At 46.5% G+C, this 27,073-nt stretch overlaps 1 protein-coding gene across 5 annotated transcripts in view; it reads left to right on the top strand.

The window, feature by feature from the left end:
- Positions 1–24,951, top strand: part of LOC121603405 (ecotropic viral integration site 5 ortholog) — a 31,206-nt gene extending 6,255 nt beyond the window's left edge. Inside the window, exons 3-12 of one of the 5 annotated variants that reach the window (XR_006006677.1) lie at positions 14,714–17,209; positions 17,293–17,652; positions 17,753–17,911; positions 17,991–18,227; positions 18,389–18,412; positions 19,204–19,377; positions 19,464–20,054; positions 20,129–20,227; positions 20,745–21,423; positions 21,769–21,860. Coding sequence is in view for 3 of the 5 variants with exons in the window: in XM_041932055.1 (XP_041787989.1) it covers positions 16,607–17,209; positions 17,293–17,652; positions 17,753–17,911; positions 17,991–18,227; positions 18,389–18,412; positions 19,204–19,377; positions 19,464–20,054; positions 20,129–20,227; positions 21,769–21,933 (2,412 nt within the window). In the remaining 2 variants the exon portion in view is untranslated. Of the gene's footprint in view, positions 1–14,713; positions 17,210–17,292; positions 17,653–17,752; positions 17,912–17,990; positions 18,228–18,388; positions 18,413–19,203; positions 19,378–19,463; positions 20,055–20,128; positions 20,228–20,744; positions 21,424–21,768 lie in introns of all 5 variants that reach the window. The other 4 variants (XM_041932057.1, XR_006006678.1, XM_041932055.1 and 1 more) reach the window with 4 other exon arrangements.
- The last annotated feature ends 2,122 nt before the right edge of the window (positions 24,952–27,073 follow it).

Genomic DNA, 27,073 nt, shown 5'->3' with positions numbered 1-27,073 from the left:
AAGCATTGCTTTCCAAGCATTGCTTTCCAAGCACTGCTTTCCAGTGATGCCAGTTTCAAGTGGCATAAACATGTTTACCCCAGAACAAGCGAGTTCTTTTTATGCTCTACCATGCGCCAACTACAAATTCAAAAGATTCAAAAAGCTTTGTTTATTGCTTCTCTTTTTATCCAATATGTCTGGAGATTTCGAGAGAGTGCACAGCCGGAGAAACGGTTCATTCCTAGGCCCCGTTCTCTTCTCCCCGTGCACAACGCACCAAATCGGGCCATCAATCTCGGGCACCACCCCCAAAGCCGTCCCCCGTAATGAGTGTCGGCCGATCGATCTCTCGCCGCCGAGCTTCCTCTGGATGGTGCTGCCGACGGGGGGGTGGAACACGCATTTGTTCCGCGCAGACGGGATGATGAGGCTGCTGTGTGGAACGCAATTTGAATGAAATTGAGGTTATTCCTACCAGGGCTAGGGGAGGAGGGGCTTTCTAGCTTGAGGGCTAAGGGTGGGTTTGTCGTAGCGCCAGATCGGGGCCGCGGGGTCTGCGCCACTGGGCCGGGCGCAGGGTAATGATATGGGAGAGATCGGTGCACATGTGTCGCGCGATAATAGTTATCAGGTTTTTGAAGTGCGTTTGCCGCCGAGGCGCTGGCGCTTTTGCTGCTGGGTGGTTGTTCGATTTCGAGAGGGTTATTTTTCTCCCCTATATGCCCCCCCCCCCCTCGTATGCTCCTCTGTCAACTCTGTTGATGCCGGCTGGTGTCGTGTCTCGGGCCTTCCCTCCACCAATCTTGTGGCCCGCAATCAAACGCCTAATAGTTGGGCTGGTGGTGTGGTACAGGAAGGCAAACTGGCTCTCTGCGGCATTAGCAGCAGAAGAAGCCCTACTTTAATACCGTCTTCCGTGTTCGTTCAATCTTAAAATTACTCTTCCCACTTTTGCGTCTCTCTCTCCCTTTCCCTTTCCCTGTTACGTCGTGTCCCTTTCGTCTCCCTGGGTTTCGGTTCCGTTTCCTTCTGTGTAGCCGTATCTGGAGGATGATTTTTCGGGGCGTATGGTAAATGAGTTTAGGAGGCTTCCACCTTCTCTCTCTCTCTCTCTCTCTCTTTCTATCGCATTTGCTTGCACACGCTCGCCGTTTGTGCATGAAATCGGTTCAGCTTCCCTGTACCTTTGGCCGTGCTCCGTCAAGCTGTGTAAATGCACCGTTGTGCAAATTCTTCCCCCAAATCATGGCTCCAATGCACTTTCGTGTAAGCGAAAGATGTTCATGTTTCATTAACGGGGGTTTTTGTTTTCTTCTGTCGGTTGCTGTTGTTGTTGTGGTGCGCTCACTCTGCAACCTTTGCCAACTCTCGATCGATCGCTCGCTCTCTCTCTCTCTCTCTCTCTCTCTCTCTCTCTCTCTCTCTCTCTCGCGCGCACTCTCTTCCTGTCATTGAGGTCGTGTCGGGTTTGGGCGCAGGTGTGCGGTGTGTCTGTGTGTGTAAATTAATAACCCTTCTTTCCGCCTGCTCCCGTCGATCTTTTAAGGCGAACGGACCGAACAGACCATTAAGGTGTACAATTGCAATGGAAAATTAGTACAGTTTTAATTCAAAAATTGCAAACACCCCCTTTTTTGTTTGGGAGAAGATTTTGGGAGGTTGCTGGAGGGTGGTTTAATGAACGGCAGACGCATGAAAGCGTGTTTACAGGGCGTGTGACAATTTTTGGCGGTTTTTTCTCTCCTTCAATTGCATTTTTGGCGGCGATTTGTTTCAATTTAAGGTAAGCGCTTGAGTTGAATCGATTGGTAAGCACAACAATGTTTTAATTTCAAATAATTTCATTCACTTGTCGGTCTGTTAGCTACGCGCTGTAGGGGGATTGGAAGCGAGGCGATAAATGGTTTTTGGACAAACGAGTGAAGAAGTAAAGGTTTTCTTCAGATTCTTTGCTTTTATCATCATCTGCAAAACATTCTCACTTTACGCATAAATGTATGTACTTCATTTTTAACGATAAATTGCACCGCACAAGGCTACAAATGCATCTGTGTGTAGTACCAATGTGCTGTGAGCGTATTTGTTACGGATTTCTTTTTTTATCGATCGATGCCACCATTCTCTTAACGCACATACTATCGTCGAACACAAAATTGGAACCTGCGAAATGTCGTAACATCTGCGATAACACCTCCTCCAACCAAACGGCCACAGCAGCAGCAGCAGCAACAGCAGCAGCAGCAACACTCACACATACACACTTCACTCCATCTATCATTCTCCATTTGTTCGGTTCCTAATCAGGTTGACCCACATAAACTCGTAGAAGAAAAGCGAAATACCCGCCGCGCCATCCCTTTGCTACTACACACAACACAATGCCTTGCACACGTTTGCCTATTGGTTTGGCCGTTTTTTTTGTGGTCGTCGGTCGTTGACACGATCAGCGGTGTCCTATTGCGCGCATTTGAGTTGGGGAGGTGGGAGGTGCGGGCACACACGATGTGTGTCGCATGTTTCGGCACTGGTAATGGTCGGAAAGCAGGAGAAAGTCGTTAAAATATTCTGCTCCCCTTGTGTGTTCTCTGTGGTGCTGTTGGATTAACGCTTCAATTTTCGTACATTTGCCCAAATTACGCACATTCGCTCGCTCAAACGCCGGCGTGTGATGCGCAACTGCGCGCTTGCCTTGCGTTTGACGTTTGGTTGTGGGTTGCGCGCGTTCCGTTGCGTATGTTTCGTGGTGCATCATCTCTCTCCCAAGGCGATTGGGAGGCGTTGGTTTCGGTTACCGGTGATTATTTGTGTTTGATTTTCTGCACCGAAAGCACCATCTTTTCGTGTGTGTGTGTGTGTCTGATGCGGTCTTGTTTGATAAATTGCTCAACCCTTGCGGGCCAATAATATTACACATCGCAGGCAAAGAAACGACCTGCCTTTTTTGAGACTCGGCGTTGTTCGTGCACACCCAACCCCCAACCTTGTTGTAAACCTTGCTGTTGCCTTATTTATCTGCAGCAAGAAATTGCGCGTACACTTGGCTCTGTGGTTGTCTTGCTGTGGAACTGTCTCCTCTATGTTGTGTACCGGTTTTGCGACAACACACACCAGAGCAGTCGCCGCCTTTTTTTTGGTATATCATGGTTCACGTTCTGTTCTTACGGATGCGAGCGAACAAGTTCTATTTCTTTACTTCGGCTGCGTTGCTGCGAGGTGTCCACGTACAACACACCTCATCATGCCGAGTTTCACTCCGTGCGCGACCTCCGGGTCGAAGAATTGGGTGGGTTGGGTTAATGGATAGACAGCCACAGCGTTGTGGGCCGCTGTTGGGGGAGGGGGGGGGGTGGACAAGCACAGCGCGTAGGAGATGAATCGCTTTTGGGCTGGCAACCATTTCTATCCGCAGTCGCGTTTGAATGCGTTCGTTTCAAGGTTTCGTATTTGTCGCGTTTGAGAGGCATGCACAATGGGAAAGTTTTGTCTCGTCTGAAGATCCGTCACCGAACGTAACAAACCGATTCATTTAACACATTAAAACATGTGTTTCTACTAAATACGGGGCTTTACGTTCTTGCAAAAAAAAAAACTTCTCGAGTCGTTTTTCTCACGCGTAAATGCTTCTTTTTTCCTTCGCTAAAGACTGGATGTTACTAAAGACTGGTACATCCGCGTTCGTGCCGTACAAAAGGCATTTGGCGATCAAATGAAGTGCGATCTTTCTTCTTTTTTCCTCTTCGAAATGTCTTGCCACTAAGGGGCTTTGCTTTCCCCTTCATCGTCTTCAATTCACACTTCATCATAGATGCACACTGTTAAAGAATGATGCGCCTTCTGTAAATGATGTGTTTTCTACGAAGCAGAAACCCGTCGCATTTACGACGCAAATACTCCATTTGAATGAAATTCTCCCTAGCCGGTCGTACAGCAAGTCTCACCCCTCTGCCAAGTGTAGCCAAGAAGACGCACTTCAACAAGAATCTGCGCCATCGTGAAGGGCTTACGTATGGGCAGGATATGTACCCTATGGAATTAAGCCATCAGCGCTTCGATTACCCTTTTTGTACACGTGTGTGTGTATGTGTGTGTGTGTTGGCTGTTTAAAAAAACCAGTGTACACTGGGCCAATCCACTCCACACGGCCCGATGTTGCAATCCACACCACTTCTGAGCGCTTCTTCTTAGTGGTGCGGCTTAAAAAGAAACCATACTTTGCACCTTTGTGTGTGTGTGTGTGTGTGTGTGTGTGCGTGTCTACACACCTTCAATGAAACGCATGAATGGGTTTTCTACGCTTCTATGCGCTTGCTGCTGCAACAAGTGCGCCATCAAACGGCCAAAAGTGAAGAGGGTCATTCGAAAGGCAAACGGCGGGGGGCTGAAACACACGAATCGTGAAACCAACCTTCCTATCCTACCCTATCCGGTGCGGATTGGGTACCTCATCGTGCCTTCTTCAAGTGTGTCCGGTGAACTTGATCGCTTGGTTGTATCGATTTCATCATATTCGTCCCCTCGTCCCCGTGCGGTGTGGGCCTTCAATAGCTGTTGCCTCAAGAAGTAAACCTCTGATAAACAGCCATCCATCCCCCACGCTGGCCGAGTTCTTATCGATGTGTGTAAGCGGTTAGAACATTGGTGTAATAAAATAAAAGGCACATGCAAGCACACAGGCAGTGGAAACCTTCACTCGCAATTGAAAGGTGAAGACAGTCCTTAAGGGAGAGACTCACAAGGGTGAACTTCGCAATTGCCTCTTTACCGTACCCGCTCGTCGTTGCCCTTGGGTTTGGGCTAGAACCGGGAACGACGGGTTTGGCGGCGCATAATGAACGGGGTCAAGTACGGGTGCGAGAGCCATTTTATGGTTTAGGAATTTTACAACACTTCCTTTGTGCGCTGTCCTTACTACTGGGTCGCGCACCAAGGAGATTCGGTAAAGGTAAAGCTGGTGAACACCCCCATGAGAACCCATCATGATGGCACCAATGAGGTGCGTCCGGACCAACCAGCGGCCAAACTGCTGGGCACAGTACACAAATAATATTAAAATTGGTCGCGACACCAAACCAAAGAAAAAAAGCACACTGCTGCTGCACTGGTCGAGGCGGAAGAACTTGCGTTTTTTTTGGTGCGCCAACGCCAACGCCTCGCTCCCGGGTGTCTACCACGGTGACATCATTCTAACCGGGGCCGAGCTCCACGGGAGGTGGTAGTGGTGGTTGTTGTTGGTGCAAATTAGTCTTTCTACTCATTGATCGTGATAAAACAAACACTGGTGAAGGCGAAGGTTTTTGGGAGTTTTTGGTTGTTTAGAACATGAACAGCTTGGTTTTGTAAATTTGCCAAAAATCTCTGCAAAATAACGTTGAAATGATTAAGAATTGAACTACAGTGTTGTAAGCAAAAGCTTGGAAGCTTGTATCGGAATGAAGCATTATTCCCTTTGCCGCTGGGACCGACCGATACAACTGACATCCGATCAAAAGTAATGGAAGGAATGAATCAAGCCGACATTCGTCCGACATCTTATTGGAATTTTGAAATTCCCATACATAAAAAGCTCACCAACCTGTCCAGAGTCAGCAGCTTATCAAATTTACCTGCGGCACCAAAACGTGACCCTTAACAAATACAAAAACGGACAGTAGGCACGTACTGTGCGCGAGGAAAAGCGGGAAAAGTTCGACATTTTTGAGTGACAAATACGATAAATAAATAACACAACCGCCCGTAACGAGGAAAGCTCTTATTCCCTGTCCGGCCGTCGCTTCATACTACGTCAATAGAATAGTGAGGTAACCCTTTTCCCTAGACACACGCACACACACATACAACCACACAAGGAAGGGATGGGTGGAGTTGGAAGGAAGGCATGAGGTGAGTTATGTTGATGGGTGGTGGCACACCGTCGCCCAACGCGAGTCTCCGCCGTCGTACGTGAATTGGGGCTTGCGGGATTTGACCTCGTTTCCGGTAGTGGAAAGGTAGTACCCCATTTATTTAATTTTTAATATTTCTTGTTGTCTTGGAGAAGGGAGATGTTTTGCTGTGTGTGTATTTCTTTGTGGTTTATGTGTGTTTTTTCTTGTTGCTGCTGTCGTGTTTAAGCTTCTATTTCGTACGTTTGGAGCAGGGAAAATTGGACACTCATTAGGCCGAGTGGCTGCCGAGTGGCTGGTTAGATGCGGATGGGAAGTATGGGCGCGGGAATGAAGCGGGGGGAGTGTTGGTGACCGAAATATTTGTCCGTTGTGGGCAGCATGTTTTATGCTGTGCCGTGTCGATCGATTTTATGCTTTGCGCCCGAAAATAACTCCCCCGGTTGGGGAGAAGCTTCTGATTTCGATTAATACAAGCGTTGGTACCCTATTCTTTTGCTTGGCAAGAATGTAAAGTATTGTACAATCAGTGCACAGTGTCTGTTTGATCGATAGTGTAGTAAAGCTATGCTTTTGAAATCTCAACTTACCAACACCAAAGTAAACTCTCTTTTCAACACTTCTGAAGCCATTGCTTATTGCATTGTTAGTGTACAACTAACTAATCCTTTTGCAAAGTTGAGCAGGTTAAGCCTCTGTGCTTAGTTGTTGTTTTCCCAATCGCTAAGTGAAATTGATGCCACACATTTTCGCGTGACCAAGGTAATGTTGTCACTGGCTGTCGGAATTTTTCGCATCATCAAAGCTGCTCTCCCCTCCACAGTCGTGCGCCACAGAGCGAACATGCAGACACACCGGTGGCGTGCCGTGTCCGACGGGGTGATTTGTATTGCAATGCTGGCCCCACCGACAGCAGAATACTGTATGACTATGTTCTATACATTAGTGTGGTAGTGGTGTGGTTGCTGTTCGTTTTCTAGTTTGTTTTCTACCAAACCCCTTGCCAATCGTTGGGCCTGCTCTCTACAAAAGGGATAGAGAGTGAGTGAAGGAAAGGGGCAAGAGGAAGCCCGTTTGGCCAGTGCTTTGGCCGGCCGCAGTGGGGTGGATTTGTTGGAGCGTGTCATAAATATTTCCAAACCTTACCACCGGGCACGTTCCGACCGCGGTGCAGACAGCAGCCCCCCCTTTGGACCACCACCCTCTGGTCGTGGGGGGGGGGGGGGGCGGCCTTAGGATGCGCCCGGGCTCGCGAGCACCGACCGTTTGGGCCGTGGCCTTCACACTGTGCTTTATTATTACTACCCCTTGTTTCTGTGTATGTTTTGCAGGAATGATGGGGGTGTAGAACAGGCTCGGGGAAGGTACAAGAACGCACCTGTTTTTTCGCCCTTATTCTGTGCGTTTTTATTATGTGGCTCATACACGCTTTTGCCCCCCGCTTTTTACCCCTTTCGTAGTCCATTCGATACGGATTGTTGAAGCTTGAAATGGGTGGTAATGGAGTGTTTTTTTGCTGTTGCTTTTACCCTGAACCCACCCAGAAGGAACTACGCTGTAGCTAGAACTGTTTGGTTAGAAGCAGTGAAGGAATCAGTGCAAAACGAATTTTTTAAAATATTGCAATCAAATGTGGCGCATATGCAAGCTCTTCAGACTCATTCAAATATCTTTATTATTTTGTAAATGTTAATTGACAATCCTGCTCCTAAGCACGTTCCAGCGCATGTGTGTGTGTGTGTGTGTGTGTGGGGAAAGGTTAGCCCTGCCTTTGCTCAACGAGTTGTGTTGCTTTTGGGTAAGGTTCTATTTTCACCATTTCCCTACTGGCCACGTACACACGCAACTAGAACTAAACAACCGGCCGGTTCTGCCCCAGTCCTGGCACCTGCGGTGCGTTGGAAGGGCGATGATAACGCATCCTCATAGGCCCTTTGAAGCTCATCGGAACAACACGTACGTAAGTGACAGTGGTTAGATGTGTAAAAAAAGAAAGGTGGGAAATGCTACGTGATTATTTTCAAATTGTCGGTTTGAAATGCAATTTTTAAGGGCCTTTCAATGCAGAATGGGTATGTGATCTTGTACGACATTTGGCACGGAATTACCTACTCAATCTAGAACACGATGTTCATAATCCCATTGATCGTTTCAGATCTGTATTTGTATGTGTTACATTACTGATTGTTACAGTCAATAGGGCTAATTTTATATGTACCGGTTTGCAATAGTATCTGATTTTGCAGATTTACGCTTCCTTCATCAAAGAGACACTTATAATTGTCCTAATTTGCCATGGAACTTCCCGTAAGAGCCTGTATTACAGGGTTTTTCAGGAGTTCTCATAGCTGTGAGGCACTAAATTGACTATTTCTTTTGGGAAGTGAAATAAATGGAAATTTCCTATATTAAAATAACTTAATGTTATAGAAATTGGGCAAATCCAATAGGAATTTACAAGGAGTCTGTCCAAAAAGGGTTCCATAGAGCTCAATTTCCAACATATGAATCCAACATTCACTTCCGACTGTGTCGCACAACTATGAAAACCCCAGGAAAATCCTGTAAGTCGGCATACTGAATATTGCCAAACCGTTAATCTATTAAAAAAAACCCATTTGTGACCCCCTGTATATTGAAACAGGCGATGGAAAGGCAAACAATTAGCGAAAATTTAACACATTCTCAGCTGCATAAACGCCACCACCACCTGCCATCGTCTCCCACCCGTGTGTCACCTTCGCTATCTAATTTCCAGCCAGCTTTCCCTTCCCCAAGTTTCCCAAGCGACAATTTTCTGCGTAGAAACTTTCATCCACTGGCAGACAGATTGGCGGCAGCCCAAGCCGGAGCGACGATCAAATTCACTTTCCATCAATTTTAACCCTAATTTATTTATCTTACTTTCACGCCCCGTTTTTAATCGACGGCTCCGAGCCGGCAAGAGCCGCCACAGTCGTACCTGGAGTACTGGGTGATCGTTCGCAAAAACGTTTCCGCCGTCTTCTCTTTCATTCGCACCCCAGTGAGGAATGGTTGGTTGTGTGTGTCTGTGTGTCTCTGGTGGAGAAATTTCTTTCTCGATAACCGTTGTATCCACTGTCACCACTGCTGTGTGTGTGTGTGTGTGCAGGGCAAACAAGTGTCATTCGAGATGATGATAAATTTGCACACCCAACTGGGAGCAACTCCCTGCAAAAAACAGAAGGATCGTAGGGTGACGGTGGAATGATGGCATTTGGCTACGAAGCTGGTTGGATAATGCAAATTAACCGGTGGAAACGATACGGTGATCCGTCCTCCCATGGGGATGGGGTAGGTGGTAGGGATAGTAGTCCGGGGACAACGCAGCAAACAGCAGCAGCAGTAGAAGTAGCAGCAGTCATCGCCGCTGTGATCTCATGCAGCGTGGAACTACTTTAGTTTTGGGGACCATCGACGTCAACGGGGCACCGTTGTTTGGGCCGTCTAGGGGATAGGTGTGGCATTTTTTTTCCAATATCCTTTCACTATCGTCACTATCACCGGGGGAGCTCAGCGGGTCAGTTATGTCATCGTGTGATAGGGGTATTTTACAGCAACTTCCGAAGGATGGGAACTGGACTTGAGCTGGCGGTGGGGAGACTGTCCTAAATGTCAGAGGGTGGTGTTGCTGTTCAAATCATCCTGCATCATCATTCTGTGTTTGTTTGTTTTGTTCTGTGTAGGAAGCTTTTTGCCGGTCTCATGGTACAGTCGTCAACTCGTACGACTTAACAACATGCCCGTCATGGGTTCAAGCCCCAAATAGACCGTGCCGCCATACGTAGGACTGACTATCCTGCTATGGGGGGAAATCAATAAGTCACTGAAAGCCAACCCCACAAGTGTGTTGGCAGGCCTTAACCGGCATCGGTTGTTGAGCCAAAGAAGAAGAAGAAGAAGGAAGCTTTTTACGACAGTCAGTAGATGTGTAAAGCTTTTCCAAACCCACAGCAAAATTGTTAGGCATTATTGGTATGAATGCTTATTTAAACTTGAATGGCCAACTCTAACCTCTCTATTCTCTGAAGCCGAAATTTCGGTACTCTAGCTTAAAAGGTGGACAACATTAATTTCTTAGGCATGTACTGAAAGTGTGCTTAAAACACTGCTAAGAGTAACAATAAGCTCTTAGTTCGTTTTGACGTCAGATGTCGCCACTAGCAGTATAGCACGTTTGCTTCATCAGGCAACACTAGTATTTTGAAGAGTCGTTTTTTGGACTTTCTTTTCACTGTACCGTTAGTCTTTTTACTTTAAATTATAACGTTTTGCCTCATTAATGAAAGAATAGGGAAAATGCCTACCGAAAGTGGTTTGGTTGTGGTTTCAAAGTTGCAATCTTGATTTAGAAGAGGAACGAGACACTGTTCAGGGATTGAAATGTGTGAGGTTTTAGAGCCTATACGAACTGAAGCCGAGAGACGACGAACTATGTTCGTTTGTTCCTACGTCATCACAGTAAAATCATAGTCCAATTTTTAATCCAAATAAACTCGCATAATGTAAGACGTTAGTCATGTCACGCCGGTCCATCAGCCACTAACTGCTAGCTATGCCCAAAACTTGTTTAAAAATTGCCCAAAATTCCACCGGTGAGCGAAAGGGACCAGTTGAGGAATCACTGAGACTACCAACCGTTTATCGTATCTTTATTTACTATCTCGCAGTTTTTGTGTTTTCTATTACCATTTTACCACCACCATCATCATCATCATCATCAAAATCATCATCATCCTTGCACATCACAGCGCTTTGGTGCGGTGGAGTAATAGGTTAAACATTTTACTGCTACAATGTGTGTTGTGTTGCGCTTCACTCTACTTTTGATCGTCCACCGTATCTGGCGGGCAATTGCGCGCGCGTGCCCCAGTAGTAGCGTTACCAAATAGTTCCATCGTCATCATCCTCATCATGATCATCATGGCCAAGAGGAGGCATCTTTGTAAGCATCTTGCGCCACGACTCTTTTTCCACCACGTGGCTGGACTCATTTTTTTCCATTTTATTTGGCGAATGCGTTACGGCGGAAAATGTAGCGAAACGAACCTACTAACACTACTACTACTACTACTACCATGGCTACCACGGCTACCACTGTTGATGATGCTAGCGCGTAGCAATTAGACGCACAAACACAGACACGTCAGCGAAAGGAGAGAGAGAGAAAAAAACGTACCTAATAAAACGAAACCACATAAATCCCAACGCATGAGTAAGCATCACAATGGGGGAGAGGATAGAATGTGATATGAAGAAAAGGAGAAATAATATGCAACACAGTAAGAAAAGACCGACGACACAGCAGGCGGGGCGGCGGGATGATGGTGCATCTCGCTTCTATAACCACCTTTGTGCTTGCGGCGTATTTTTGCTTCGCTGGCGCATCTTCGCGCAACCAGCAGCAATATAGCTCGGTGTGCGCCAGGTGAACAGGAGCTGCTGCGCGAAAGAATTGTCAGCCGGGTGGTGTGGCTTATTACCTCCTGCTAGCCCGCTCTTGCCCCATCATTTGCAATGTGGGGCCTACAGTACTGTCACGAAACCTTTTTTTTTGCGACTTTACCCATTCCGTAATCGAGAGAGGTGACGGTAGAGCTCCACGAGGTAATTGGCGTTAATTAATCCATCGAGTTGACCACCACCAACCGTGCGGTCGTGACCGGTGTGCGCACACACCGCCATGAAGGTATGGGACTAGAAGCTTAGTGTTAGTTAAGCCATTACACGACGGTGACGCACTGTTTCCGGTACCGTATTAGACACGTTGAGCGGCGGTGATGTTCTTGGTGGAAAGAATTCATAGCGTTTCTCGTTGGAATGTTTTTGCCGTTAAAATACCACTGGAAGGTTTGCTAATGGGTCAATCAAGCGAATGAGATGAGAAATTGCTCTGACAATTTGCACATACATTTAATCATAACAATTATTGAATCTTTAGTTTCGTTTGTTATTTATTTTTTGGGGGATTTTTGGCATATATTTTTGTTAAAACAATACAAGACAGCATGCAAACCTCCTTTAGCTGGATGTTAGCTATGAACTCATTTAGCTCAAAATCCCGCGTGCGGGCAAGTTCACTCCATTCCTCTGCTAACGGTGCGTACTTGTTTTACGCAGATCATGCTAAAAAGGCCGCTCGAGATGGGTATGGTGTCCCGAGAAACTAGCGAATACAGTTAACACACACAAAAAAACTAGAACACGTGCGTAGAAAATCGCTTGGCCAGCAGCGAATAGGTAGGTACGCTTTAAATAAACGCTAATTGAAAAATCCGCCCTCGTACGCAGAGAGAGAGGTTCCGTTGGGCTGTGGAGATAATGCACTTTTTTCTGCTTTATTTAAAGAGAGCGAGAGAGAAGGAGAGTGAGTGTGGAAAAAAAGCTGCAACAACAAAGCACAGTAAAATATGTACAGTGTTGTTTTCGTAGTGGAAAAATGTGAAAATGACCAACAGCAGCACAACAACCACAACGACACAGGGCCCGCCGCCCCCTGTGACGGTTCTTGCGGTGATGATACACGGTGTACTTCCGGTTGCTGGCTGCTACCCGCCGGGCGCAGATTATCGCACAAAACTGCGAACTGCGGCACTTGTTCGTGCCTACTGTGTTTGTGAATATTTGCATTAGTGTTGGGGTTAACAAAAAAAAAAAAAAAAAAAAAACCACAACAACAATACGGAGCGGCGGCGGATGCTTGACGCGTAACCGTTTCACAACACGGTAAATGAAGTGACCGTTCAGGGGAATGCTTTTTGCGTTTATGGTTAGGTAAACACAAGAAACCGTGGTATGCCTGCTCGCTTTCCCTTCCCGGCAATGCTACGACTAGAAGTTAGAAGATCTTTCATTGCAATTAGCTTGTAATATTTGCCTTTAAAATACGCTATTTTGACACTAAGTGAATCGAATATGTGGCAAGAAAACAAATGAACAAATGCGTTCAGCAAAGCAGACGCGCTTACACGTTCGTGTGCCGCCAGCAGACGCCAACCCGACTGGCCGAATGTGTGATGGTGGTGGGTCTGCTTCTGCTGCTCCAATTAGGTCCACCCAACGCTCATGTGTAAGCCGTCAATGAACAAACTGTTGCACAATCCCGCTACCGATCGCGGGATCCCGCGAGCTTACCGCGACGATGAATCATATTGTCAAGCGGAGAAAGAAGAAAGAAGAAAAGCGTACAAAACGCAAAGACACACAGATGAGAAAACATCGCCAAAAGGGGGGATAAGCACGGCCAGAGGGATGGGGGATGGATAGAGTAGTGCCCGCCAGCCTCTTTTCTAAAGTGCAGTAGTGTTTTCACTTTAATTATACAATGCAATGCTGCATTCCGCCTCTAGCCGACGGCAACGGGGCTCACCCACCCCCTGGAGGAGGGGGGTTGTCGTCTTTTGGCGGCGCCATGGCTGCTTTCATCTCGCGCGCTCAATGTGTTGGCTATTTGTGCGGTTTTTCTATGTGTGCTCGCATTGCAAAACCGTCCACTTCGCGTTGCATGGTAGAAAATGCACTTGATATGCACAGCTAAATCGCACATTGATATATGAAGTGCAGTGCTAGTGGTAACTAGGTATTAGGAGATCGGGAACGGTTGATAAGGTAGTGCTGAAAAATTGAAAAAAATAAGCCCAATAGACCTTGATGATATTTTCAGTGGTGTTATCACTCTCCAGAGAAAATGGAGTTTAATGCACTCTACACTCTACGTTGAAATTGTTCTATTCCAGGAACTTTTCAATCGCATGCAAGATGGATCATAAAGCAATTACGGTCTGTTTGGGGGGGGGGGGGGGGGGGGGGGGGGGTTGGCAAGTGAGAATGGTCGGCAGATGAGAGAAGATGGACGGCCTCGAGGAAAGGAAACCGTTGAAGATGGTGAGAGAGTTTGCTCCCTTCGAAGCCAGGCTTTGGCCGTTCGCGTCGGGGTCGTGTTGTGTCTGTTTCCGGTTTTTCATTGCACTTATCACATTCTCCCGCTTCCTCCTACCGGCACAAACATATGGGTGCGAAAATGAGCAAAAAGACACACACACACACACACACCATTGCTTTACACCATCTATAACCAGCTTTGTGGAGATGTTGAGCGTGCACGCTTTCCTTCCTAGTGTGAATCGAAAGCTATGCAAATGGGAGTACGGCGGAAACTGTTGGCCCTCCCCCAGGGATGCCACACGAAGGCGCCCAACTCATCATCATCATCATCATTGCAGTGGTGGTTGTGAGATACATCTCCTGCATGTACGTTGTAATCGATCGTGAGATGAAAGCAAGCTTTTCAATATTGTGTGTTTGCATTTTGAGTTCTCTCGTCTATGTGGCAGGGAAATGAAACAAGCAGCAGCAGCCAGCCGGGACACAATGAAGGAGCTTTCTGTTTTGCCTGGTGCTGCTCTCTGGCCACTACGCTAACCATCTGTTCTGCGCTTCTATTTGCGCTTCCAGCAGACCGACCGGTCGGTCAATAGAACAAGGATAATGGGATTGTTTCAGTTCGTGTAACAAAAAAAAAGGCACACTTACTGCATTCGCCAACGTAGAAACAATCGTGGTCTAATTGTACACGGTTCATCTGCTTCTGCTTGCTTCGGTTGGCATTGAAGTGTAGTGGAGTGGGAGTGGGATTATAACTGCAAAGGACAAGCGCCGGTACAAGGGAAGGCAATGTTCTCGTACACTATTGCGAGTTAAAAGCGAACCTTTTTGTACTATTCAATTCACATAGCGAGTGGGGAAATGGGATAAAACTTGCTTTTATATGGCTAATCAGCAGGACATTGAAGCTAATAATCTTTTTTCCTCTCATTTTCTATTTGTAGGAAGCTGATTGCCAGACAGCAACAGCAACTAAAAAGGCTTTCGATTGCGAAGAAGGAAACGCTCCATCTGACGCCAACCGATACGAGTAAGCTTCACAAAGACGCCAAAGTGTACTTGTCATCTCTACTCAAACAAATAGCACCGAAACACCACCATCGGACACTTCGCGACAGGATAGAGAGCCCACCAGCGGGAGCGATTGAAACCCTATAATACAATCGACAAGGCGCACACGTCGTCACCATCATAACCCGAAGAAAACACAATCGTCAAACACATCGTCACCTGAAACGCCCAACCACCACATCCCAACGATCACCACCATCAACCGCAACGACACCCAACGAACGACCGGCGCCCAGATATTCGAAAGAGCAAGCAGAGCCTGAAATTAGTGTGTGTACACCTTTGATGCCAAATTTCGTAAAAACGAACGCTAAGCGGAAAGCAAATGCTACATCCCTCCGTATAATCGTCGCTTCCCCGTAGTTCAGTCCAAAGCAACGCAAAACTTTCTGCCACAAGCAGCTTTCTGTTTGGTGTAGCTTTCCTACTTAGAGAGCTTTCCCTGTCCCTGTGGCAGTGCCCGTGGGTAGAAGGTTTGCCCCTGCCTAGTAATACGGTACAGCACAATATACTCGCCACGCCTAAACGCGTCCCCGTCGGTATTTGCTTTTGAAAAGAAGTATTAAACATAAATTTCTGGTAGTCCCGGTGGCTGTTGTTACGCTTTGTGTTTGGTTTTGTTTACACCCTTCACGTGTATCTGTTATTAGTTTCCGTGCCCTTGTTTGTTATTAGTTGTTTGCTTATTTTGTTTGTTTGTTTGGTTTTAGTTGATTAGCTTGTTGTTTTGTTTTGCGTAGATTTTTAGACACATCACACACACACATTTACGCTTTATTTATACATCATTCTTATACACGCGTCCTGGTTGTTGGAACGGTTTATGCTTTTGAAGAAGTAGCAAGGTTTATGCTTTTATTTCCTTCCTAATTCGGGTCCGTTCTAGAGACTGGTTCAGTTCGCGGGCTGCAACACGTGAAGCACAAGTGGACGGTGGTGCTATTATTATTTAAAAAGAAAAGATAAAGTATTTAACAGTATTTTCTGTGATTTTTTGTGAAGCGCTAATTTTTACGCAAAACTGTAAGCACAACAAGAGATTTATTTATCTAATCCTGCAACATCTGCACTACTCCCAACTCCTCAAGTGATACGCACACGAGACAAGAAGTAAAGCACAGGGAGATTACTTTTATCGGTTAGGTTCGTCTGTGTGCACTCTTAGACGATTGGTAGGGTTAGTTGAAAGAGTCAGCGTTTGAGATCTGTGAATGTGCGTCATTAGTGCAGCGGAAGCTTTACTACTCACGTGGGCAGATTGAAACAGGCAGAAGTAGTTGGGAAGGCTACACTTAGGCAGATAGTAGCGCGCATACTGCTGATTGCTTGCTTGTGACTGACTTCTTCCGTCACGTGATCTTGCTCCTGTGACACACGCTCTGTACGGCAGGACCAGCAGGTGTGCTTCGAAAGCACTCATATTGATATTGAATGTCCTGGGAGCCCGGTCGGTGTTTAAAATAGAACGGAAAGCTAAAAAAAACCCTTGCAACAAGTCAAACGATGCACTAGTGTAAGGAGCGCGCGCGTATGAAGTGTGGTTTGCACAGTTCTTTGCACACGGGAACGGTGAAACGCACCCAAAGTACCGTGATCATCCACGTACACTGAGCGTCCGGCAGCGGAAGAACAAGAACAAGAACGCCCCGAAAACTCGACCTTCGTCCTTCACATCACCAAACCATCATCACCATCATCCATCCTGTCGCGTGTTGTGTCCCACCTGCCGCCATTCCTTCATTTTCCTCCCGCCGCCCACCGCTAGTATGACCCTCACGGTGTCGGAAACGGACAGCAGTAGTCTAAGGAACCCGGACATGACCGAAACTCTACCAAGCTCTGAACTATCCCTACTAGCCAAACTGGAGGCCGCCAACAAGCTGATCGAGAGCGACTCGAAGAGTCTGAACTCGCTCCAGAGCTCGGCCCACAGCCGCAAAAGCTCCGACACGAGCCAGATAAGCCTTAACTCGGGCGCCTCCTCGGTCGGGGAGGAGGATGTGTGGTCGACCTGGGCCAGCATCGTCACCGACTGGGAGGCGAGCCAGAAGCGCAAGGGCCCGACGGTGAAGGAGCTGGTGCGCAAGGGCATACCGCACCACTTTCGGGCGATTGTCTGGCAGCTGCTGTGCGGTGCGTCTGACGCAGACAAGAAGCAGTACGCCGAGTACATCAAGGCGACCAGTGCGTGCGAGAAGGTGATCCGGCGCGACATTGCCCGCACCTACCCGGAGCATGACTTCTTCAAGGAGAAGGACGGGCTCGGCCAGGAGGCACTGTTCAACGTGATGAAGGCGTACTCGCTGCACGACCGGGAGGTTGGCTACTGTCAGGGGTCCGGTTTCATCGTTGGGCTGCTGCTGATGCAGGTAAGCTCTCTCGGGCAGCAAATTTCCAGTTCCTTTTTTATTGATTCCATTCTCAATAAACACACACACACACACACACACAGATGCCGGAAGAGGAAGCGTTTGCCGTGTTGGTGCAAATTATGCAGCAGTATCGTATGCGCGACATGTTCAAACCCTCGATGGCGGAGCTCGGCCTGTGCATGTACCAGCTGGAGAACATTGTGCAGGAGCAGATACCGGAGCTGCACCTGCACTTCCAATCGCAAAGCTTCCAAACGTCCATGTACGCGTCGAGCTGGTTCCTGACCCTGTACACCACCGCGCTAAATCTCACGCTCAGCTGCCGCATCATGGACGTGTTCCTGTCGGAGGGGATGGAGTTTATATTCAAGGTCGCCATTGCACTTCTTACCATCGGCAAGGATACGCTGCTCTCGTTAGATATGGAGGCAATGCTTAAGGTAATGAAAATGAAGCATCATTGAAACATACACACAGGAGCGTGCGCGCACGCTTGAATCCGCATTTTAAAAATTGATTTTTTTCATTTCCTTTATGCAGTACTTCCAGAAGGAGCTTCCGCAAAAGGTGGAAAATGATGCGGACGGACTGTTTAATCTGGCCTTCCAGGTGAAGATCAATACGAAAAGGATGAAAAAGATGGAGAAGGAATATGCCGACCTGCGCAAGAAGGAGCAGGAAGAGATGGTGGAGCTGAGGGTTAGTAGCTAAATGTACCCGTACCGGTTCCGTAATGCAGTCGAGTCTAACTTTATGTTTGATTGTTTCAATTTTCCAGCGACTGCGGAGTGAAAACCGTTTACTGAAGAAACGCAACGAACTACTCGAGGCTGAAAGTGCGGAGCTGGCCGATCGGCTCGTTCGCGGACAGGTGTCACGCGCTGAGGAAGAAGAGACGAGCTATGCGATTCAGTCCGAGCTGTTGGCACTCAGGCGAGCACATCTGGAAGTTTCGCACCAGCTGGAAAATGCGAATGAGGAGGTTCGGGCGCTTAGCTTGCGGTTGCAGGAAAATGTAAGTAGAGACCGTATCTGTCACGTGTTGACGCGAGAAGTAGGAAGTAAGGATGTGGGGAAAAAATTGTCTGATTTTACAACTTCTGCCCTTCTACATCTAATGGTATATCACAATCATTTCTTTTCAACTGCGTTGTTGCCAACTCTTGCCGACAACAGAATCCGGACAATTCGCTCGAATCCGTAAGTTTTGCAATGAGCAGCACGCAACCCAACGAACGAAAAATGACGCTGTTCTTGTTTTGGAATGTGAAATACAATGATAATAATTTGGAATGTTTTCATTTTAAAATTTCTAGAACACGAAACATTCATCCATTTGAAATATCCTTTTGACCTTCATTTTGGTTTCCGTACATAACAGATATCATTTGATCATATTTTAACCTTTTATTGCTGCACCGATCAGCGTAATGTTTAGAGGCATGCAGTAGTGATACGCTTTTGTTTACCAACCTTTTTAAATATGCAATAAAAGTTGTATCCGCGAATCTGTAATTGAATGGCATTCATCTTACATCCTATGACATGTTTGGTCTTTTGTTTTCTTTGTGATGTTCAAAGTATATGGACACAGTTGAGTTGAATCGTAGACACACTTTCATTTGCGCATCTTTAGTTGTATACGAAAGCAATTGAGTTTTTTTAAATTGAATTATTATGTTCATAGGTACTCCACACGAAAAGATTTTGGACAATTTGATTCGTTTTTGCTTTTTAATGTGTTACGCGTGCATGAGTTTTACTAGATTGGGATGTTTTTTTTTACGAAAATCCACTGCAGCATTGAACGATTTTCAAGATTTTCGCAACAAAAAAAGCTTCAAGTAACTTGTTTATTTTTTACCATATAGCCCTATCATACTTTCATTTGTAAAATATACTGTCGCTATTTAATGCATGATTTGAGCGCCCAAAACCTTTCGTCGGTCGGTCAATGTTGTCTAACCTTATGTTGTTTTTCCTCCACCAAGAACAATTCCCGACAGAACTCGTTCGATGAGCTGATTATGAAGGAGGAAGCACTGAAGCAACGGGACGAAATGGTTTCATGCCTGCTGGAAGAGCTGGTCAAGGTGCGACAGGGACTGGCCGAGAGTGAAGATGTGATCCGTAACCTAAAGACCAAGATCCAAGAGCTGGAAGAGGTAAGGCGTCGATTGCCAGTATTTCTATGAATCTATGCAACCATGACGGTAATACTAATGATTGAACTGTTTTTCCCCTTTCGAAGGACAAAAAGCGTTTGCGCGAAACGACCACGGACAACTCGGTGGCTCACCTGCAGGACGAGCTGATTGCAAGCAAGCTGCGCGAAGCGGAAGCCAGCCTCTCGCTCAAGGATCTCAAGCAGCGCGTCCAGGAGCTGAGCACCCAGTGGCAACGGCAGCTTTCCGAGCAGCGCAACGATCCGGCCCAGAGCCAGGATTCCGGCGCGAAGAAGCTGCTCTTCTGGGAGTCGGGCCGGTCGCAGGATCTGCAAAAGCTGGAGGAGGAACTCATGACCACCCGGATACGGGAGATGGAAACGCTGACCGAGCTGAAGGAGCTGCGGCTGAAGGTGATGGAGCTGGAGACGCAGGTGCAGGTGTCGACCAACCAGCTGCGGCGACAGGACGAGGAGAGCAAGAAGGTGAAGGAGGAGCTCGAGGAGGCACTGGTCCGGGAGCGGGAGCTCGCCAACAAGGCGCGGGAGCAGCAGCACCGTTACTCCGATCTTGAATCTCGCATGAAGGACGAGCTGATGAATGTGAAGATTAAGTTTACCGAGCAGAGCCAAACGGTGGCGGAGTTGAAGCAGGAAATTTCAAGACTGGAAACAAAGGTGTGATTACCATTCGGCTTTGCGGTAGATCCTAGTGATCAGTAATGTAGACTAACGCCGTTTTCTCCTTTCAGAACTCGGAAATGCTTGCCGAGGGTGAGCTGCGCTCTAATCTGGACGAATCGGACCGCGTCCGAGATCTGCAGGATAAGGTCGCCGAGCTGAAAGCGGAGGTAAGATACGTTGGGCTGAGTTGGAGGTGGTTGAAGGTTGAACTCTGATGTAAATACACAGCCGCCATGCTTTGTTGCTATTGGCGCACGTTTGAAACACACATTTTAACACAGTTGAAATTGGATACAGAACGCGCTAGAGTTTGTGTCCATCGCAAGTGTAACCGTAATTTCAACTTTCCTCAAGCTCTAACGCGAACAGCTTCTCGGTGTCATTAACACTCACTTACACGGGCACGGTGGAACACTCTCACATACACACATAATACAATCTCACCGCAATTGTGCTAAATTAATACACCTTTTGTACATATAATTCAGAAAGTATAAAGATGCTTTTCTTTTTGGCGTTCTTTTTTTCTATTCTGTCTTTGTGGGTTTCACCGTTTCTGCCTACTGCTCATCACCGGGCGTGGTGTACCACTAATTCGTCTTCATCGGTTTTGGTGTTTGGGGGGAAAACAATAACCAAAAACAATACACTGTGTGGGCCGTTGTTGGTTGTGTACGTGCGTAGTTTCCAACCCCAATTACCAGTCCGGAGACTGAACCATGGAAATGGATAGCGTAAGAAGGGTGTGCGTGACTGCACCCCTGCTAACAAGTCAGTATTATGCGGATTTTAACACTCTACAAGAAGAAAAAAAAACCCTCTGTAATAACTATTAACACAACTAATCGGTTCCACGGAAGGATGGATCCTTAACAAGGAAAACAACGGAAAACAAGTACACTCTGCGAACTCGACAATTAAACAATGCAGAGCACACGAAATGAATCGGAAGAAGTAAAATTTTAGAAGAAAAAGCAAAACAAAACACACTTGACATCAATTGTAGTCCTTATAAAACATACATACTCATCGGAGCATACTTGCATCGATCATAAACCCATCATCTGTAGATGTTAGTCGTGTTTGTGTTGATTAGAGATAACAAAAAATGAAGAGACCCGCGCACACATTAACATCATTGCAGTGCAAGAAAATCGGAAGCTAAACTCTCAGATGGCGCTACCCTGCATAATATATCTCGCCATACACGCCATCTCGTGAATACACGTTTTTATGTGTTACATTTTGAATCGATCCTTGGAGGAAGCCCATTTTTTGCAGAAGCATCCAGCTCGTTTGACGGTGATGTTGGTAAACGGAATTGGAATCGGAATCGGCTCGATAGCATTTGAATATGGAAAAGGTTAACCATCATTAATAATACAAAGTTTACTAACCGCTTCATTTGATGTGCATGGACGATATTGTGTTCCGTCTGGACCCTACTACTTCTACAATTACTACTACTATCCCGCATCAAATCCATCCATACAAAAACATTAATTTCTTTATGTGTTTTCCCTTTTCGTAGTTAGCTCGTTTTATTGTGTTCGTATACGATAGTGGTAGTATTGCTCTGCATGCACTAATTCCCAGTTTGAAAACTCCTCTAAGCTTCTCCCTCTCTCTATGTCCGCTATGGTGTGAAAATGTAGCTAATTAATGTATTTTCTTTCCTTGCACGCACTGGTCCCACTGCCGCCATCAGCTGACTGCCATCAAAAGCCGTGGAACGACGTTGAACCTGCGGAAGATCAAAAGTACCTCGATACAATCGATCGATTCGAACGAGATTGACTTCGCCGAGATACAGCTTTCCTCCAAAATGAACATTCCTGGACCACAGCCGGCGAGTTCTGGCTCGCCATCGTGAAAGCGCTTGTGTGGTGTTCCTCGTAAACTCGACCTCCTTCGACATTCGTGTATGCTTCATACCATACCAACCGTGACTGTGAGCAACGGATCAGTCCGTTCGAATAGCAGCGTGTGGTGAGCGGCGAGCAATGATTGACTCTGAATGCAATAATGCATTTACGAGCGTTTGCTTTCCGCAGGATTGAAACGAACTGTTAAGCTGTTGCAGAATTTTCATGCAAATGTGAGGCGTCAAACGTATATGATTAGTGTGTTGTGGCTGGTGAACGAGTATAGGACTGCTAGAAAAGGTCTAAAAGCCAGTATGTACTGAGCGCAAAAGGCTAATCGAGACACTAAGAGAAGCATGCGCGTAGAAGAAGGGCACGCAGGAAGGTTCAGGTTAGTTTTGTGCATGTGCTGTGACACATTGCCGATTGTCCTAATAGTACGATAAGTTACGATTAAGACCGTGTGTTCGGGTCATTTTGCTTGAGGACCCCACCATAGGTGTGGGCGAAAGGAACTTTCGCTTCGATTCTTCACTTTTCGTTGGTTAACCCTCAATGTTTTAATCCAAATTTTGGAACGAACATTTCCATTTTCAACCACACACACACAGTCTCTGCTCTAGTTTACAGACATTGTGAATGTCAATGAGATTTTGTTTCTATATTTACATATTAATTTTTATTTTCCCCTTTTTTCCACTCCGTTTACTACCGACTGCAGCACAAACTTGTCAGTATTGTGTGTTATATTACGTTCTAAACTGTATCCGTGCAATTAGTTGTGTATTTATTATTGCTTACTTAAAAACAATCACTGTTTCTGTTCGCTTGTGTTTGTGTGTGAGAGAGAGATAGAGTTTTATGCTTTTTGGTTTCTAAAATCCGAGCTCACACTATGCCACAGACGAAAGAAACTGCAAGGAGAGCTAAAAAAAAGCTTATGTAAAAAATGTTTTACGTTTTAAGTTCTATAGAGAGTGTGTATTTCTGTTACAGTTTTTGTACATGTGTTAAGCTTTACTTACGTTCGGTTCAGTATGTTTACGTTTACAGCTGTGCAAGTTCGTGCAAACAGCCCGTGCGTACGTCCGCTTGTGCAGCAAGCAATGCCTATTATCGTTTATATTGCGTGTGGTAAGAAAGTGTGTCATTATCGACACTTTCCTTATATACATATATACATAATTATGTATTAGTTAATGTTGCGCTTTCTTTATTCTTGTATTGAATTAAAACAAATGGTTTTATTTTGCTTTCACACTGCAACCTTCCTCCGTGCAATAAACCCAAAAAAACAGACCGTTCCTTTAACAGTGTTGAACCGAATGTCGCGTCAAAACGTGGTAAGGGCGCGAGTGCAAAACCTGTCACGATGTGTCGATGCAAATGTGGTACGGGTTAGTTTGTATTTTTTGTTTTGTTTATCTTCTATTTCATCTTTGAGAGTTTTCCAACAGTGGCACACCCGCGACGCAGAAGACATTCACACCGGCGGGGGTGTCACTCTGTTTAGTGATAGTAGTTTATAGTTGAAATAAGTATGCGATTGTGTGAAATGAAGAATATTGAATTGAAATTACTTAAACAACACAGTTAAGTGGTGGGGCTGGGCGATGTGATGAACACAGAGAGACAGAACACAGGTAAAAAGGGTGCCAAACACAGGAAACATATTAACATGGAAGTGCATAGGGAGAATGAAGCATACGAAATCAATAACAGGAAGCAAATCATCGATGAACGAACAACAAAACAGTAGCCAAGCTTAAGCCCGGTTAAGTAAAGCAGCATCTTTAGCGAGGTCGTAGCCTGCAATTTATTTTGTTGGCCAAGTTCTTGGGTATGATATGGGACAGTACTCTGCTATCAGGCTTTACGTTGAGACACAGTTTGTTGCATTTTCTCTCACTACTACTGCGGCCTGGGGAAAGTGAAGTATAGCCGGCCCGTCACGCCCCCCCCCCCCCATAAACTCGGGAAGAAAACTAACACATTCGACTTTCTGCGATATTTAATAATTAGCTCCCCCTAATCTAAGCATAACGAAATAATACTGCATTAGCAAACAAACAAACAAAAAAAGGTATCTTATCTCACAGAGTAGTGTTTGTGACCCTTTACTTGTCGCTCATACTCTTCTCTCTTGCATTGATATTCCAACGTTCTCCTAGCGTTCCGTAATCTATGTTGTGAGAGACAAAAAAAAAAACGAACGTAAAAACACACAGGTTTAGCAGTACTTAAACGGTTTAACTAAATTTCGTGGCATAAAATTAGCCTAACATACTTGCGACGACACGACGCTAACTTACACTACTTCACCAACGTTGTAGAATTCAATCGAAATTTGATCGTTTCTGTTTGTTCGAGAACGTTTTGGCACTTCCGTAAGCGGATTTTCGGGATCGGTAATCTTTGGAGCAAGCAAAACCAGAAAGCCAGAGACAGACGAAATTTTACGAAAACACGAACACAAATGCGCACACCCTGTAAGCGTGAAAGAGGAAGGAAGAGATGATTTGCGCAACAGCAAGCACAGAGGGACACAATTTGTGGAATATATCAATTTTATACCATTTAAAAACCAACCCTGCACACACATACACCACCACTATCACACACACACATCCCCTCATCTCATACATACATCATATGTAATCAGTGTGCGAAGTGAAGGACAGCAGCACAAAAGCGAAGCGGGAAGAAGCGTTTCCAAATGCGCAAGCATTTGGCACAGAAGAAAGCAGAGAAAGTTGCCAAAAAGTGTGAGACGAGTGAGGAGGGAAGAAAGCATAGCGAGGGGACGGCAAATCAAACATGGCAAATTGATTGCAAACTGATATATGATTGAATTTACTTCCCGCGAAACCCGTAGCAGCAGTGAAAGATCACACAAATCATCCTCCTCTACCCCGTATATATATACATAGTTCATACCTTTCTGCAGTGGTAATCGAAACACGTGTGTTAAACGAATAGGACAATGTAAAATGATACAATACAATAAAGTGAAGCATAAAAAGAGAGCATCGATTGCTGCGGACCCATTGCTTATCGGTTTTCGGGTGACACATCAGTAATCATCCGTTTTCCCCGAGTTCCTTGACACCCTGTGTGACATCCGAACTGCGTGTATCCTTGAACCAATCGATACACACGCACCCGCGCTGATGAACCGCGTCACCCGTGAACGATTCCGACGTTTTCCGAAGTAAAAACAACACGCAAGTTGTCAATCGCGTGCGCCCCGATCGGTTGTTTTGCTGTAACGAGCAGCAGTAGCAACATGTAAGATATTCGGCGATAACCCGATGATGTTAAGTTGACCCGCGGCCCGGGGGCCTTCGGATAAAGTGGTGGGGCATTAAAGTGTCCCGACTTTAACCACGATCCCGCCAATACGTCCATACGCCCTCCATGTTTAATTGCGATTCACTCGCGAACACGTGACCGCGACCGCGTGTGCGCGCTGGTTGGTGCGGCGATAATTAACACTGTCGCGCTTGGAGGAGGCGCAAGGGAAGCAAGAGGCTGGTGGTCGGAAAGAAGGGGCCAGGTGTGATCGGACGTTTGATCTCGCGCTTACGATTCAATGAATGAAACTGGCCGGTGTAATTAGATACGCCGTGGGAGCGTGACAAACTACGCCCGATCGTGTGTGCCTCCGTTGCGATCTGTTTGACGCCGTGTGGATGCCACAGCCGGGATGACATGATCTTGTGCTGGTGGTAGCTCGGCAGTTCTGGAAGCATTGGGAACTGCTGTCCTCCGTAAGTTCGGATTGTCGCGTGATCCGGTGACCGGTTGTTTTGTTTTCAAATTGAATCTTCCACCAATTCACCACCCATTAATACCCGTCCCGAGCGAGGGTGCGACGCACTTGAAATTGACGCCAGAAATAACCGAAAGAACCAGCAGCGACCCCACTCAGCAAGTAGCATTCGTCACGAAGTGTGGTTAGATGATTAGCTGGAGCTGGTAGTAGCAGCAGCAGCTCCCACCATCACCACCACCCAAAACGGACAGCGGCTAGCGTGCAGCTGATTGTTTCCGGCACATAACATAGCATGACGACGGTGGGAGCCACCCTTTCCCCCCGACCAAGGGTGCCTTGTTGAAACGAAAACAAAACAACGAATTGTGATACCAATTTTGAGCAATTGTGTGTGTCGCCCTATACGCCCAACACGTACCGGGACACCGGCTTTGGGTTCTTTTTCCAGTTAAATGACCTCTGTCGCTTTTCCCTACGTGTGTCTGTGTGTGTGTGTGTGTTGAAATGGCCTTGAAATCAAAGTCCTGACTCCTGAACCTGTGTCGGTGGGAAGCTTCAACTTGGCGAAGACGCACCAGGTCAATGTGAACGGTCCCATAAATAATGCGCCCTGTCAACGTCACGGGGCCACTCCTTTCGGGGTGCTTCGGGGCAGCAGCAGGACCCCCCCCCCCTCCCAACCACCCGCTAGCCAGAGCATCTAACTGAGTGGAGTAAATCGCACACAATCACCACAGCGAGAAAGGGGAAGTGCATAATTTATCAATTGTTTCTATGCACGGGGCGAGGTGAGTGGACCGAGCTAGAATTTCTCTTCGGACGGTTGGGATGGGACGAGCTTTTTTGGGGCGTTTTTATGGATCACGTTTAACTGGAGTAGTTAGTATGTCAAGTGAATTTTGCAGATTTTGTCATAAAAATCATTTTTACGACTATTTGGGTTTGTCCACTGAGAGGGACTTGAGAAGACATTCCCCTACCGATCGTTTGTACGATCACGATCACGAGATGAAGATCTTCAACATCTTTGCCCTTTTTCCCTTCAGGTTATCGATAACGGAAACTTTGCCGAAGTAAACAACAGCAATACTCACGCAAATTCCGGGTATAATGATTCCCAAACGTTTGTTTTGATTAATCATTTGTCCCTGCCGGAAACGTTACCACCCCTGCACGGAAGGTCTGTGTCTAAAGCGCGAACCCGTGTCCTAGACCTAATGTCACAGGGCCTTTACGCCGCCCTGTACGCAGCAGCAACACGCACGATGATCCGCACGGACGTCCGTCCAGGTGCGTTGGCTAACATGCGTGAAGACGATAATCATCGGCACGAGAACGGACGCGCGGGCACGAGAGGGTCTGCATTGAGACTG

This window comes from Anopheles merus, chromosome 2R (genome assembly GCF_017562075.2).
Source record: "Anopheles merus strain MAF chromosome 2R, AmerM5.1, whole genome shotgun sequence".
Lineage (NCBI taxonomy): Eukaryota > Metazoa > Arthropoda > Insecta > Diptera > Culicidae > Anopheles > Anopheles merus.
The sequence above is the reverse complement of the archived record's forward strand: the minus strand, read 5'-3'. Positions and strand labels throughout refer to the sequence as shown.